Consider the following 15,458-nt stretch of genomic DNA (forward strand, 5'->3'; position numbering starts at 1 on the left):
TGGTGCATGTGTACAGTCAACTTCAAGTCAGATTTTTGTAAATGTTTTCATTGGTGTACATTAAAGGCCCCTGAAAACCGAATTTTCCAATCTGCTGCTTTCTTTAACCAAATCTTCTGCCGAGATTACTACCGTTTTGTTTATTCGAAACACAAAATATTTATTTTGGGGTTTCGGTGCTCTACTTGCTGGTTCAAGTTTGGGAATTTTTTTCAGATTTTAATCACACTGATGATAGTTGTATCATTTATATTTTCCCAGGCCACGGAAAAACTACTTATACACACATTGTTTTTCCCACTGTGCCCTTCTTACAGGTTTCATCTCTCTGGTCATGATTCTTTTTTGGTATTAGACTTTTTTTGTGTGTAAACTGTACATTTTTCCACTTTGTTTACACAAAGCTCTGCAGACAACTATTTTGGTCAAGTGAATACAAATTAATTTGGATGGTAATATATCCACATGTGAAAATAGTTGTGTACCAGGAAAGAGTTGTTATTGAATTGTTCTGATATGAAGCTGATAAAACCTTGGCCTCTGTGAGTCCACAGGGATCAGGTGTGTCATGACTGCGCCTCCTCTATGAATAGTCGACTGTATATCAAAGTTAGTTCTGCTGCAGGCTCCAATATCACCTTTCATTTAATTGTATATGAAATGATATGGTTAAGTTCCTTAATACCTGTACATAGCATCTTGTCCTTGTCCTTGTCCTTGTCCTAGTAAAAACTACAGAGAATAGTGGGTGGTGAGCCCAATGAGGATTAGTTTCCAACCTAAAGACAGTCCCAGGGGACTTCATTTAACAAAGAAAATCAGTTTGTACCATGTGACTTACACCTACAGTATAGTTAGAGAACGAAACACAATATTATCAACATGTGAATCATCATCTAATCAATACAAATATACAGTGGATGGTCATTTTACCAAATGGAATATTCCATTATTTTTTAAACATCTGAATATGACGTTTTACAACGTGATCTAAACAAGTTATTGAGTAAAATTTAGAGCAACATCAAATCCAGAACGTGGAGATTGGATTTGACTCAACTAGAAATTGTGGTGTTAAAATGGAATTACGCCATGGGGCCAAAAGTCACATCTCAGCCTATGAAAACACTGCCATCCTCTGGTGAGGTTTGACTCGGTGGTCTTGATTGAAACCCCCCTGACAAAATTACTCGACAATTTTGTAAAATTGTAATACAGGTTGGAAGATTTCACATCTCAATCTCGTCGAGTGGTGGCGCGTGAACGACGTCAACCAAAGATCAGTATTGGTTCACATTTATGTGCCATCTCTGAATATTAAGTCGCCATTTGTTTGATGCATCAAGATCCCGGAGAGTGGAGCATTGGTTCACCACGACTCCAACTGGAAGCATCTCTGGGCTGCACCAGAAAACCCCCGTACAGCTCCCTCGTCAGGTCTCCCAGGGATCCGTGTTTTGCATCGCTCCTCAATTTGCATTTCTTCCTCAGATTTTCCGTGCGACGGGTTCAGCCGCTCGAAACCAGCGGGCGCTCCACGGCTCTGTAGTACGTGCGCCTCCATTTCCAAAGCAATACGCGCAGAGATAAAACACCTCTGGATATTTTTGAATAATGTTGCCTAAGCTCCACGAGAGGGGAAATTGAGGACATTTTGAGTTGACTGTTATTTCTGTTGCGTACCTACGGAGACAGACACGTGTCTTCGGGGTAAACAGAAAGGGCTCGACCGTGTCAGCACTAGCTTTGTGTTTTTCCTTCACCGCTTTTGTTCGTTATAGACGACCGGGTTGAAGCTTGGCAACGAGCTTTACATTACAGTCTGTGCGCCTTGGTGATTAAGACGCATTTGGAGATGTCGGAAGTGCTGCCTTTCAACGAAGACAAAATGAGTCATTATGGAAATGAGGGCGATGAGGGACACCTTTCCTTCACCTGTCGTCTTCAAGACACCAACAACTTCTTCAATGGATCTCAGAACAAACGTCCGCCGAAACTCGGACAAATAGGAAGGAGCAAACGGGGTAATTATATAATTAAGGCGTTTTCGTTAGTATGTTGATGTGTTGAATGCGCACATAGGATACTAGTGGATCATAATTAAGGATGGCTCCGTGTGAAGGCATGAAGGCAACACCTTTGCCTTGACTTTGTTCTCCAGTAGAGCCTAACATCAAAGACATTACCTTTTGTTTGCATGCGTGTGGGATGTATGTGCTTTTAAATATTCTATTCGCATTGCAACACAAGTTGGATGCGCATTGCGTGCTGTTAAATTCCTTGTGAATGCTGCTTAACAAAGTTGTGCTAAATGTCCCCTCCCCACTGAATGGTTGGAATGATTGAGATCCACATGGGTTGTAATCTGTGTTTTTTGTGTTTGCATGAGGCTCACAGGATGTTCGTGTTTTGGCTTTTGTGTGTCCTGCATCTCTGATGAACCCCATGAGATGGTCCTCTAACATTGAGGCTCACTTGTGGTGGCACATGCATGCACAGGCAGTTGCACGTACAGTAGTGCACAAGCATGGACTACCATGGAAGTCATGTAATGTGCATATAGGTTCACAGCAAAAACACAAGCAGAAATACAGACAGTCATGACCATGCATCAGACACACACTATCTTTCTTTGTTATCTTTTATGTTGTTGCATACTCTCTCTCACACACACACGCACCACTCCTGCTCATACAGCGCAGTGCTAATGTTTCTGGGCTTTAATGCCCTCCATGTCAGTCGGTGGTGATTTTTTTTCGAGACGCCACACCAAGATGAGCCTCCCTCATTAACTCTTTCCCCTGTCATCCACAGTTGTGATCGATGATGAGAATGGCGGCGACGAAGCACAAAAAAATGGAACAGAGAAGACCCCGGCGGAGGCTTAGAGCGCTCGGCTCAACACCCCCCAAATGACACTCTTGACATTTTTTATGGCGATATTTACCAGTTTTAATCCAAAGACACTGTATATAAGCACTTTCTCTCATGTGGCAGCAAGCAGCACTTCCACGCCCTCCTCTCCCAGTCAGTCATGGCCATCCGGGTGAAACACAATGGCAGCAGAGGAGACCCCCAGATGGACCCCCCTGACACACACAGACACTCACACAAACAAATACACCCTCGATTGCAGGGTTTCGCCATAAATCCAAAAGCGGGAGAAGACAACAAGAAGAGGGGGGGGGGGGGGTGGACGAGGCGGAGGAAGGCTGTCGAAATGCAGAAATCAGGGACAGGATACAGAAATAAATCTAATATAAAAACTAAAGCACACATTTCTCCTATATCTTATCAATCAAACTTATGGTACCATTCTTTCTGCTCTTCATTTTTATTCGAGGGCAAATGAATAACAGAGTTTGTAAATATGGAAAGGGTAGCCCATATTTTCTTGCACAAAGTGGGAAGAGGTAAACTGGTTGGTTCTCTGTGTTGAAGACTTTATTTATTGATCCTTTGGAACATGTCTTTTGCAGTGACTCAAGGCCAGAGGGAGTGTTATTTTGTATGTCGAGAAAACTTTGAGTGAATGGGAGTGACATTTTTCTTCACTTAACAATTCTTGATGTTGCCTGAGTGTTCTTTGTTATACTTTGCAGCTAAAAAGTCATTTATATACAGTGTACCTCCCACCTGTTTGTAAGCTTCCCAGGCTTTCACCTGGATTGGTTGATACTGTAACTTGACTCTACACATCCTATTGATAAACTATTTATATTGCATTGTGCATTATTGTGTGTGCCAAATCTCATGAGGGAGAATACTGTACCAGAAAAATTGTTCTTTATTTGTGCTTTATACATTTACTCATACATTTGTTTTGTTGGGTTGCCATTTTTTAGGGCTCTTTCTCAAAAACACTGAGATACCAACTCATGCATGGCAAATACGAAATCATGCATGCACGGCAGAAGTTCTGAAACTCTTGTGTATTCTTGAAGCACCTCGTATACAGCTTTGAATGACAAACCTCGAGAAACAGTCTTAATTCTGCGTTGTACTGTACGATTCACACTGATTTGTACAGTGGCCTAATATCTTGTAATAAAGATTATGACAAAGTACTATTTACTGTTTAGTGTTGATTGTGGTTTAAATAATTATGTACTAGATGTTGCTTTTATTGTTTTTGAAAAGTGTAGCAAAAACAAAAAATATAGTTTTGTATCAAAAAGACAAAGACAATAGCAAATAGCTTGGCTGACTTTTGGATATGTACTCTGTACAGTTTCCTGTGTTATTGCATTGCATTTCTGGCTTAAAAGAATGGTCTATACAGCATTATCCACTGTGAGAAGTAGCATCACATTCTTTGGACAGATCAGATTTGGAAGGAGAAAACAATAGGGAAAGAAATGATTAAATAATTTGAAATCTACTCTCCGGTTTGTTTTATGGAGAGACATGGCTCGGATGACTGCAACAGACTACCATCTCAGAAAGTAGCTACAGTATTGCGATATATTCTGTGGGGGGGGGGAAATGTACACTACTGCTTCCCAATGCAATAAATGTCTGTTTGCATCTGAAATCTCAGCTCCTCTCTTTAATCAAGTCCTCTCTTAAAGTCCATTGCCAGTGATGTAAATGGTGCAGGGCCACCCAGGCGTGAGGAACACTGATGAGATGTGACATTTCCAACTCTGCTGTGGTGACTAAATGATTCATGTTGCCTGACGAGCCTCTGTCAGCGTACAGCATCTAAAACCCGGACCACTGGGATGTGTGCTGGGAATACATACATGCACCACACACACACGCACACACACACACACACACACACACACACACACACACGTCTGTTTCAGCTCCAACTGCAGGCGAGACTAACATATTGCTAGCCTCTCTCCCTCCCATGTCTTGATAGACATGAAAGGGTCTGCCTGGGCTGGGTACCATGGTAACAGATGCACCTTGCACTCCATGGCTGCTGCGGTGGGTTTCGGTGCAGAATAGTCTTCCCTGAGCCTCGGCTTGATACCATCGCTATCTTTAATGGAATGTTCTCCATTCTCTTATCTCTGCCCTCTTCTCTCAAGACCCCCTATTCACTCAGTAGCGCGACCGCATTATCCTGCCAAAATAGTCCCTTCTTCCTCGACGGCAGTCAAGCATGACAATGGCGCCTACTGCAGTAACAGCCTATCCCCTCACGCAGAATGAGAGCATGTTACATTTAGGGAGCAATAGTGTATGATTTTCTGTGCGGAGGATCCTAAGACCCAAAATGTAGCTGGGAAGGCTTGATGTGATCGGACGGAGCTTGGCTCTGAGAGTCAGATTATTCACACACAGTTGAACATGCAGGACTTTACAAGTAACATACTGCAGAAAATCCAATTGCAGTAGTCCTGCAGATATAATTGATTTAAAATGCAAAGTTTTCAGCTGCACATGCATTTTAAGTTCAATAGCGATGTGTCACCTTTAGCAAAGCTTTTAAAAGACGAGTGGATTTCCTAGACAACATAAGACAGCCAATAGAGTTAAAAAGAGGCCAAAGAGTCCCCCACTAAATGAACGACTTGCAGGTGCATAATTCAGAAATACTGCAAAACTAGACTTCTTTTCAATTACCATGACAAACACAGAAGAACTGCATGATCCAACAGGAACAGGTGTCACATGAACGCATGCCACGGTCGCTAGATCAGTGTTTTTTTTAAACAAAGCCTCAAACTGCAATTTCATAAGTAGCAACACTTCGTACTGTGTCAAGAAATATTGATCATAATAAGCTTTACTGTACAGAAGAATTAAACAATATCACTCTTCTCCTCTGACAGTTGGAATGGTTTAATCTATATACTGTTTCAATTGGTTCATATCAAGTTTAAAAGTTAAATAAGTTCTCAAATTCCCTGATGTCCACAATAATTATTACTGATGATGACTATCTGTTGAAGTTGGGAACTGGAACACCTCATGCTTCAAATGCTTTCTACTAGGCTGGAAAACCAATTATACTCTTACTCTTACTACTAATTACTTTTTGTAATTGTTTGGTCTATAAAGGTAAGACCTCAGACATTAATTAAATGTATGAGTTGGGTTTTTTTGTTACAGTTTTCTTTGCCTTATTGAGAAGTTAGAATATACAGTACATCAGGGATAGTTTGCAGCTTAAATACAACAATTTGATCAGTCTTTAATATGCAGTCTTTTATCAATACATGTTATTCAACAATTCAGAAAGGGATATAAAAAAGGAAAGAAAACCGAATGAGAAAAATAACGAGAGAGAGAGAGAGAGAGAGAGAGAGAGAGAGAGAGAGAGAGAGACAGATGAGAGAGAGAGAGAGAGAGAGAGAGAGAGGCGAGTAGAGAGCGTAGAGAAGAGAGAGAGCAGCGATAAGGCGGGGTGGATGGATATGAGAGAGAGAGAGAGAGCAATTCTGGAGTTTATCAAATGCTCTTTTTCAGTTTTTCCTGATCAATAGTCTGTTGGAACATTCTTGTTATTATAATCATGTCTCCAGAGAAAGAACGGAGGCCCAGCTTAAAGTTACACATACTGCTGTGCATAGTGACATTGGGCTTCAAATTATACATAGATAACAAATCTACAATCCTGTCAATTCCAGACAGAGGAGGCCTTGCCCAGTGACTGTCTTTAGAATTCAATCTATTACAAAGTATCTCATTTTACATATTTTCACCTCTCCCTGACTGACAATCTGGTGCAATCTACCTTATGATCCATTTCTCATTTGTTCCTCAGAAATATGTTTTGAGGTGTGAGTGCTGAGTCAACCTCACAAAGATCCACCTCCTCACTGTCACATCTCCCTCGCTATTGACAGCAACATATTTCTCTGTGAATTTAGATAATATAGCACGTATCCTGCTGACATATGTGCCACGTATTTATATGTAAACATAAATACATCTTACAGTATATGCAGGTTGACACACAAACAATGTGATGCTAAGTTCGAAAGCTGTAGCCATCACAGAGATGAACCAGATGTTGGACAAGCTCAGACATGGGCTGGGTGACAATCACTGCTTGAAGAGACTCCAATTGACACTGAAGAGTCAAGAGACCCTCCATTATTATCATATATGTAATGGGAAGCTAAGTATTACATTAGTGAGTCACCAGACACTGGGTGGTGTCGTGGAAAATGGGTTTTGTAGTGAGAACTGATGAGAGGGTAATTACTGGTGCTGTAAAACAGAGCAGAGGCAGGTCAAGATTTGGGTGGCTGTGATGTTACATAAGTTCTGACAGGTGTATTAGAAGAGCACGGGAAGAAGAATCAAAATGAGAAAGAAGAGCCAGGAAGAAAAGCAAGGAAGAGGAAAAAGAAGAAGAAAAACATGAAGGAGGCTGGTGAGAGCACAGACAAAAGAGAGGAAAACCACACCCTGCAAACTGCCTGTTAGCTGCACACAGACACACACACACACACACACACACACACACACACACCACACACACACACACACACACACACACACACACACACACCACACACACACACACACACACACACACACACACACACACACACACACACACACACACACACACTCAGTTGTCATTGAGAAAACCCTCTCCTCCTGACTCCTGGATTTGACCTTTGTGTCGCCGCAGGGAAATACCCGCAATGACCTCACATGCGAAACCACTTACTGGGAAAACCACCTCCTCTCCTTCTTTGTGCGAATCAATGGGCTTTATATGATGCAGTAATGGCATGTGTACGGCATGCAAATGGCAGAGGCAACATTTGCATTTCATTCCACTGCACATGTGCATATCTTTTTGTATGCTTACATGTGCAGATGTTGGTTTATTTATTCAGGCGTACGTGCGTAGATGTACGCACATATCTGTGTGCACACTCCCGTATGTGTGTGTGCGTGTGCGTGTGCGTGTGCGTGTGCGTGTGTGTGTGTGTGTGTGTGTGTGTGTGTGTGTGTGGGCCAGCTCAATTGGCATTGGGATCAGGTATTCTCTCGCTGATTCAGACTCTGCTGGGAATTCACAAGGGCGACAGCTGATAAGAGGTAAAGGGGAAATGCAGTCCTGGTTGGAAAAATAAATGAATATCCCCGTGGACACCACACCAGAATATTCACCCTGCTCCCGAGTGGTTTTTTTTCCATCAAGTTTGTTTTGGCAGAGCTGAATCATAGAGTTTAACCAGAAAAAAAAACCCAACCCTGCTTATGATATGATGGTAAAACCCATTTTTGTTGCAGCAAATTTATGATTGCAGATGACGTCAATCTTTCAAGCAAGTTCCCTCTCACATATCAGTCCAGCTTTTTTATCTCCAAAAACCTGAATGGCACTCAGATTCTGGCACAGTGCAGATTGTCGTCATGTATTGTGCTTGTCTGAAGAAATAAAGGTTAAGGGTCCAGGTTTAACAGATGGGACTCTCAGGACAGAGTTATAAAAACGGACAAACAGACGTTAACAATTCAACTCAAAGGAGCTTTATTGGCATGACCGTGTCACAAACACAGTATTGCCAAAGCACATTGCACAGGGTGGTACAAAACATTAAACTCTCCCTCTTTCTCTCTATACCTCTGTCTCTGTTTTCCAAGGAAAGTGAAGAGAGCTGAAGGAGGCAGGCAGGCAGATCGCAAGAGAGTGGGAGAGCGGCACGAGAAGGAGATGAGGAGATAAGAGAGATGGAGAGCCAGGAGAGAAGGAGGAAAAGAGAGGGTTAAACAAAAGTGAGAGTAGAGCAAGAGAGAGGAAGAGAGACAGAGGCACGATATGATGAAATGAATGCCAGGGAGAAACAGTTCAGACCCACCAGATGGTTACTATGGCAACCACATCCCCAGTCTCTCTCTCTTTCCCCCTCCCTCTCTCCCTCTGTCTCTCTCTATCTCTCTCTCTCTCCCTACCTCTCTCTTTCTCTCTCTCTCTGCCTAGTTGCTTTGTTGCTGCTTTAAGTCTGTGGAGGGAAACCAAACGGCTGAGAGAGACAGCTTTTTACATTTTGGTGCAGTGGCATCGTAAAGCCTCATAACCAACTTTACATACTTGTGCGCACTTAGTGTAGATTCAGCGTGATGTTATTTATGGCCACCTGGTTGTTGATTTCTATCACAAACACTGACTGGTGCAGTGGATTCCTCCCATGAATGAATTATCTGCAAAAATATGAAATGTTAAGGAATGATATTCCATGCATTGCACCAGTGCGGGGGTCATGAACAGTTCAAGGAAAAGTCTCTCGTGATCGTAATGAGTTTCATGTCTTACCCATGACCCTGCCTTAATCCCAGACACACAGGCATCTCCTATATATACAAATGTCCAGGGTTTGTCTTGCAAATTGTGCATTGCTGTAAACGCTGCAGACAGATTGAGATGCTATGAGCGTTCTCCTGAAGCTCAGCAGCACTGCACTACACTTTTATACACAGAATGGGCATCGGATGTCTTCACCGAGATCGTATTCGCCCCCTGCAACGATCAAAACCCCCTCGTTAAACACACACACAAGCGTACATGTATGCACACTCACAAATGCGAGCCTGCATGGCACCACGCATGCAGGCCCTGCACACAGTCACATAGCCTAACTGGGATGCACAACAAAGGAAAAAGTGAGTGGGCCCCCCAGCTAATCTCATGCATGGAGATCATTTTCAAAACAGAACAAAATGGTGGGCCATCTCTCGGTGGCAGAGTGGGTCTCTGCAGGGGCCCCTGGGCGGGATGGCATGTAACTGTGTACGCGTGCCTGCTGAATAAAAGATGCTGACCTAGATGGAAATCCGCCATTGGTCACTTAATTTGTCCTACATGCGTGATTGGCCTGAGACCAACCACACAGTATAGCTGTCCAATTGACCGAGAGCGGCGGCGGTGGTGTATTTGTCGCCAAATTGTTGCTAACTTCTTTGTACGGGTTTGCACAGAAATATTGTCTTTAGGATAGGAAAAATAAAATGCAATATCATCTGAGAAATATTTTAAGAATAGATCGTATTTATATCATTATGTACATTAATGTATTAGTCTATTTGTCTTGATTTACCCTGAAAACCTTCAAAGACAGAATCATGAGAAGCATTTATAGTTGCTCCATCATCAACTAACATTACACAGCTCACTGATGCAGATTGGAGTCATGCAGTGTGCCAGAGCTGGGCCATGTGGGACTAAACATAGTACATATGTCTGCAGGTCTGTGAGCATGAATGAGCACGACTGAGAGGGTGTTTTGTATCAACATTGTACTGAGCCCTTCTACATTATTGATATGCAATTTGACTGCCCGCCATCAATAAATTATTAAGGAATTGAAAATTGTTGAGCCGGTGTTTGACAGCCTTGAAGCTCTTTGGCCTCAGTAGAAGAATGAACACGGTCGCGTGAACGTCAATGACTGTTGAACTCCAAACTGCATGAGTGTATGAAAGTCTGCTAAATGCCTTTCTTTAGCTTTCCAAAGGACTCAGGGCTATATGGCCCACACCTCCTGTTATGTAATTATCCAGCTGTTTGTTGAGAGCGTTGGTCGGGTTCAGTGAGAGCTGGGTCTCCCCCGGAGAAAGAAAGGGAGGCTGGATCCAGATGCTCGTGGTTGCCTGGCCGACCTTGGGACTGAAACTGTGTTTAATCCTGTAGGCTCAGCCTGTCCCAACACACTGCTTCTCCCTGCTTACCGTTCTCACAACTCACAACAACTTTTCTAATAAATACAACCTTATAAACGGGGCTTTGTTTTCACTCTCACTGGTCTGAAGAGAACTTGGTGGGGCAAAGTCCTCTGAGTTTTGGGAGAGTAGGCCTGAAAAGAGTGGGAGGGATTTTTCAAGTTTTAAAATATAGTTTATTCTTTCTGTTTTCTCCACTGTTAATTAATTCATATGTTTCCATACTGTCTGGAAGTGCACATGCATTGTGCATCGTGTTTTTCAAGCACATTTTTGGAGAATCCATTATATTTATGGCTGCAGCATTCGATTACAATAAAATGTTTAAAATGTATTAATGTTGTTCTTCATTTTCACAAGACTACATAATTTTAAATGGTTAAAACTGAATCCTGAGGAGGATTCCCCTATATATGAGTCCTTCTCCCTTACAAAGGAAGGTTACAAAAGTACATTGTATGCAACTGTCTTTTATAACATATAATAATCTGTTCATGTGTTGTTTAATGAAATAAAAGTAATGTTGGTTATTCTCATTAAGAGGCATCAGGAACAATATGTTCTGTTGGACCATGTTCATGTAATCAAAACGCTAAAATCTGAATATATGCACACAAATATGTTTCTCTATCAAACACTTGCTTGTTTGTAAAACAGTCAGGTGTGTAACACAAAGGCTGGAGCTCTGACTCTGACAACAGCAAGACGTTGCATCCACATTGAAATTCCTTGGTGATGTCCACTCTGCACCATCAGCCTCTCTGGCTAAGCCTCAGGAATACCAACCAGCTGTCAGGCCCTTACTCTCTCACTCTCCCTCGTACCATCCCTCCTGCTATCTCACTTTTCTCGCTCTTTCTCTGTAAGCTCACTCTTGTTGACAGAAGACAAGAGCTGCATCACCATTTTAATTCTGGCGTGGGTGGGTGTGCAGGTTTTATTTATTTTTCCTGCTAGAGATGCATGGAGCAAGCAGTAAGGACCCTGCACAGAGTGAAGGATCAGGGGTATGCATCCTAATGACTTCTACCAGAAGAAAGAGAGGAGAGGAGGTCTGGGGAAAATCCACCCTAAATCTCCCTCTCTCCCCCTCAGCTTGTCTCTCACCTATGGACCCGTGCATTCAGCCTGTCGGTGTTTACAGGATTTGTCTCCCTTTGATTTTAATTAATGAGCTGACAACCGGGGACCGAAATGCCCCGATGTTAAAGAAAGAGAAAACAAGATGGAGGAGACCGATTCTGCTGCATAGTTTTACACACAGTTTTGCTGTCAGTGCAGCATCACAGGAAGTCTTTATAATGAAACCATATTTGGAAGCCATATTGCGTAGGATGCATACATTAACTACAAAGTTAAATTCAGAGGTCAATCAATCAATCAATCAATGTTTATTTATATAGCCCAATATCACAAATGTTACATTTGTCTCAGTGGACTTCACAGTTTGTACAGAATATCAGTATGACAATACGACACCCTCTGTCCTTAGACCCTCACATCGTACAAGGAAAAACTTCCGGAGAAAACCCACAGTTTAAAGGGGAAATTAGAGAAACCTCAGGGAGAGCAACAGAGGAGGGATCCCTCTCCCAGGACGGACAGATGTGCAATAGATGCCGTGTGTAAATTGAAAAGATAATACATTTGTAACATAGGTAGACCAAATGTTTGGAAATGCATGTGTCTATAATAAGAAGATGAATCCACAAGGATATCCATCCAGGACTTATGATCCAGGACCACAGCAGCAGGCACAGCCACGACTCAAGATCCAGGGCTCGCGATCCAGGACTCAGGACCACAGCAACACGATCAGCCATGACTCCGGATCCCGGCGTATATAGACACCAAAAAAGAAATTTGGGGAAGCTGGGTTATTCGGAACATGAGAGTACACAGGTGCAGACAGAGAGAAGGAAGAAGTAAGGTGTCCCCCGACAAACTAAGCCTATAGCAGCAAAACTAGGGGCTGAATCTAATCAGCCCTAACTATAAGAGGTAAATTGCTATGAGAAATAGAGGTGGTTTTCCATGGTTTAGTCTAGGCCTCTTAATCAATGGGAATCATGTCCTGATCTCCTTTTTGGTTTAACCAACAAAACCTAAAGATATTCAACTTTCTATCTTATATGACAAAGAATAATGGATTGGAAATGGATTCGTCTACAAAATGTTGCTACTATCTCAACATTCACATATGAGTGTAATGTTGTGTCTATTCACTGTGACCATGTTTTTCAATCCCACCAATGGGAAGAGAGGATTACCCTAACCATCAATACCATAAGTAATGCAACACATTATTTAAAACAATATATGTTTCATGTCATGGCAAATACCCCTTGATCCTCCTGTCCTCCCTCGACTGCTGTGCATCGCATTAATACCTTTACCGTACATATCAAAGATGCACTCGTCAATATGTCTATGAGGTGAAATGACTATATGTAAGGTTTTAATCATAGTGACCAACCCACACACATCTTACTCTGCTGCACCCCTCCACTCCAAAGAGCGCTTTAGGGTCTTTCCGTTCCTTGTTAGGGTTCTATGGCATACAACTTACCTGTTCACTCTCACCACCGTCATCAACATCGTTTCCAGCTGCAACTGGCTGCTGTTGGAGCAAACACGCTTAAATACTCCACTGCACCAACAGCAGACCCACACAGTTAGAAAGTATCTTTGGACATACCTTTAGTGTCTGGAGAACCAGATATATTGTTCAAGAGTTTGGGAAAGCAGAGCTCAAAGGAAGTGAATATTGGATTTGAGAATAACCACGTCCAGACATGAGCCAACTTCAGTCTGGTTTAAAGACTAGGATGGATATGTGTGGATAGTTAATAAGGCAAAAGATCACTAACAGATTAGCCATAACAACTTTATAAGGCTTATAGACATGTGTTTTAATATTCAGATTGTTTTGGAACTCTGCCATTAAGGTGCTAACCTCTGTCCCTAGCTCCTCACAGCATGCTGATTGGTCTGATCCACTGTGATTACAAATCAAATGCATTTGTTGAAGCCTGACAAGATTATTTTTCATGTTATCTTGTGATATAGCAAGAATACAGCAAGGTAAACACGCTTTTGACTTTTCATTTTGCACCTGCCCACCAGCTGTCACTGCAGAGTCCAGCCTCACCTGTCTTCATGGCTGCTCCTCAGCCACAATATGTTTTAGAAACAGCTAGCGCTCATTTTCTTCCATAACGTCTGTTGCTGAGTTATGCCTGCTTCTTTTTGCTCAGTTCTACCTCCAGGTGTTATTCCTTCACTCCAGCCCTTTGTCTACAGTCTGTGTGCTTGGTAACTCCGTTGAAAAGACTGTGTTTGTTTTACAAACATTGTGCCGGACCATCCCAGGATTGTATGACACATTATAATACCACTTAAGAACAAACACTTCACACATCTTTGCTGTATACCACATACTTCCAAAAATACAATTAAAAAAGGGAAAAAAGTGTGCCCATACATTTTCCTGAAATTTTGCAAATATGAGAAAAAAAGTCTTTCCATGAATTAAGATCTTCCCCCAAATATCTCCTTACCAACATAACTTCTAACTTCCAGATGAAGAGTTAAAATACCTGAACAACTATCCTTTGTGGGTAAGAATTCAAAAGGTTGACTTAAAGGCAATTGTTAATACTTAAAAAAAGCACCACATTTTTTGTTACCTTCTCTACCTTTTAGTCTTTCTACATTACATATCTACAATGTTTGTATTTTGCGGTGGAGGCAGATCATCAAGTTTTAGCTCTTGTGTTCGCACCCCCCTACTGAAGTGTTACTGTATACATTTTTGGAGAGCACAAGAGTGTGTACTGCCTACATAGACTGTGACATACTGTACACTTCTGAGCATGGAGTAGTGTTTGAGAGATCTTACATGATGTATTTATGTGCCGAGCGTTTACCTTTCTTCAGATTTTTCACACAGATCACCATTTTCTACTGCGCCCACTTTGATACCCTTTCTGTCATATTCAGCACTTGGAATGAGTCCTTATGTGGCAATACAAAGTCCTTCTCTCTGTCTCTTCTAAATTCTCTGGAGACCTCAAGCCTTACTTTTACTCTTTCAGTTGCCATGGATACCTCCGGCAAGGCAGCTGATTGGAGGCAACAATAAACTCCACTCTTTCAAGCCTTTGACAAAATTGTCTCCAAACTGTCGATCTAAGAGACTCCCTACACGTCAACTAACCTATGCACACTCATACATGTAGATACACTTTGAATGACGCACGCACAGAGCAGCGTTGACCGTTGGATGACAGCGGAACAGAGATCAATGTAATCTCCTTCAGCACAATCCAAAGCCACTGTCATCATCCATCTATCTATCCCAGTGGAACAGGGGAAACGTGTGAAATCAATTCTGCATGCATTTAAGCAGCGGCCAGCCGCAGCGATCTGGCTCCAGAGGTGACCCCGGGTGCTCCTGCGTGGTCCTTAGAGGGGCCAACTCTGGGTAATAGCCTGGCTTCATCTACAGCACCAAACTCTCAGTTCCGGGCAGTGAATCTTTCTTATGTTCCCCATCTCAATATCCTCTTAATGACTCATTAGGAAGACATTTCAAAGATCTTTTCTCAGCAATGTTCTTCCCTACAGTAGGTTAAATGTGTAATGCATGTTGCCTTGGTCCAATACATTGAAATCGCCTTATAGCCTATTATATAATCCTTAAAACCTTTGCCCTCAAGACAGTTTTCTTGACTTCCGACATTGATATCTCGATGGTGGTGGAATGGCCTTTCAACCATTCAAAATGTATTTAAAACGTCCAATCCTTTTACTTG

General features: G+C 42.2%; 1 protein-coding gene across 1 annotated transcript; it reads left to right on the forward strand.

Moving 5' to 3' along the window:
• Positions 1 to 1,254: 1,254 nt before the first annotated feature.
• Positions 1,255 to 4,530, forward strand: si:dkey-33m11.6 (uncharacterized protein LOC555986 homolog). Its single transcript, XM_034134916.1, has 2 exons — positions 1,255 to 2,024; positions 2,815 to 4,530. The coding sequence occupies exons 1-2, from the start codon at positions 1,856 to 1,858 to the stop codon at positions 2,886 to 2,888; spliced, it is 243 nt and encodes an 80-aa protein (XP_033990807.1). The 5' UTR covers positions 1,255 to 1,855; the 3' UTR covers positions 2,889 to 4,530.
• Positions 4,531 to 15,458: the final 10,928 nt, after the last annotated feature.

The sequence above is a fragment of the Trematomus bernacchii genome, unplaced genomic scaffold, assembly GCF_902827165.1.
Source record: "Trematomus bernacchii unplaced genomic scaffold, fTreBer1.1, whole genome shotgun sequence".
In the NCBI taxonomy this organism is placed as follows: Eukaryota; Metazoa; Chordata; class Actinopteri; order Perciformes; family Nototheniidae; genus Trematomus; species Trematomus bernacchii.

Coding starts and splice junctions, on each gene's coding strand:
- si:dkey-33m11.6 (XM_034134916.1), top strand. CDS start 1,856: ATGTCGGAAGTGCTGCCTTTCAACGAAGACAAAATGAGTCATTATGGA. Junction 2,025..2,814: donor AATAGGAAGGAGCAAACGGG/GTAATTATATAA, acceptor TGTCATCCACAG/TTGTGATCGATGATGAGAAT.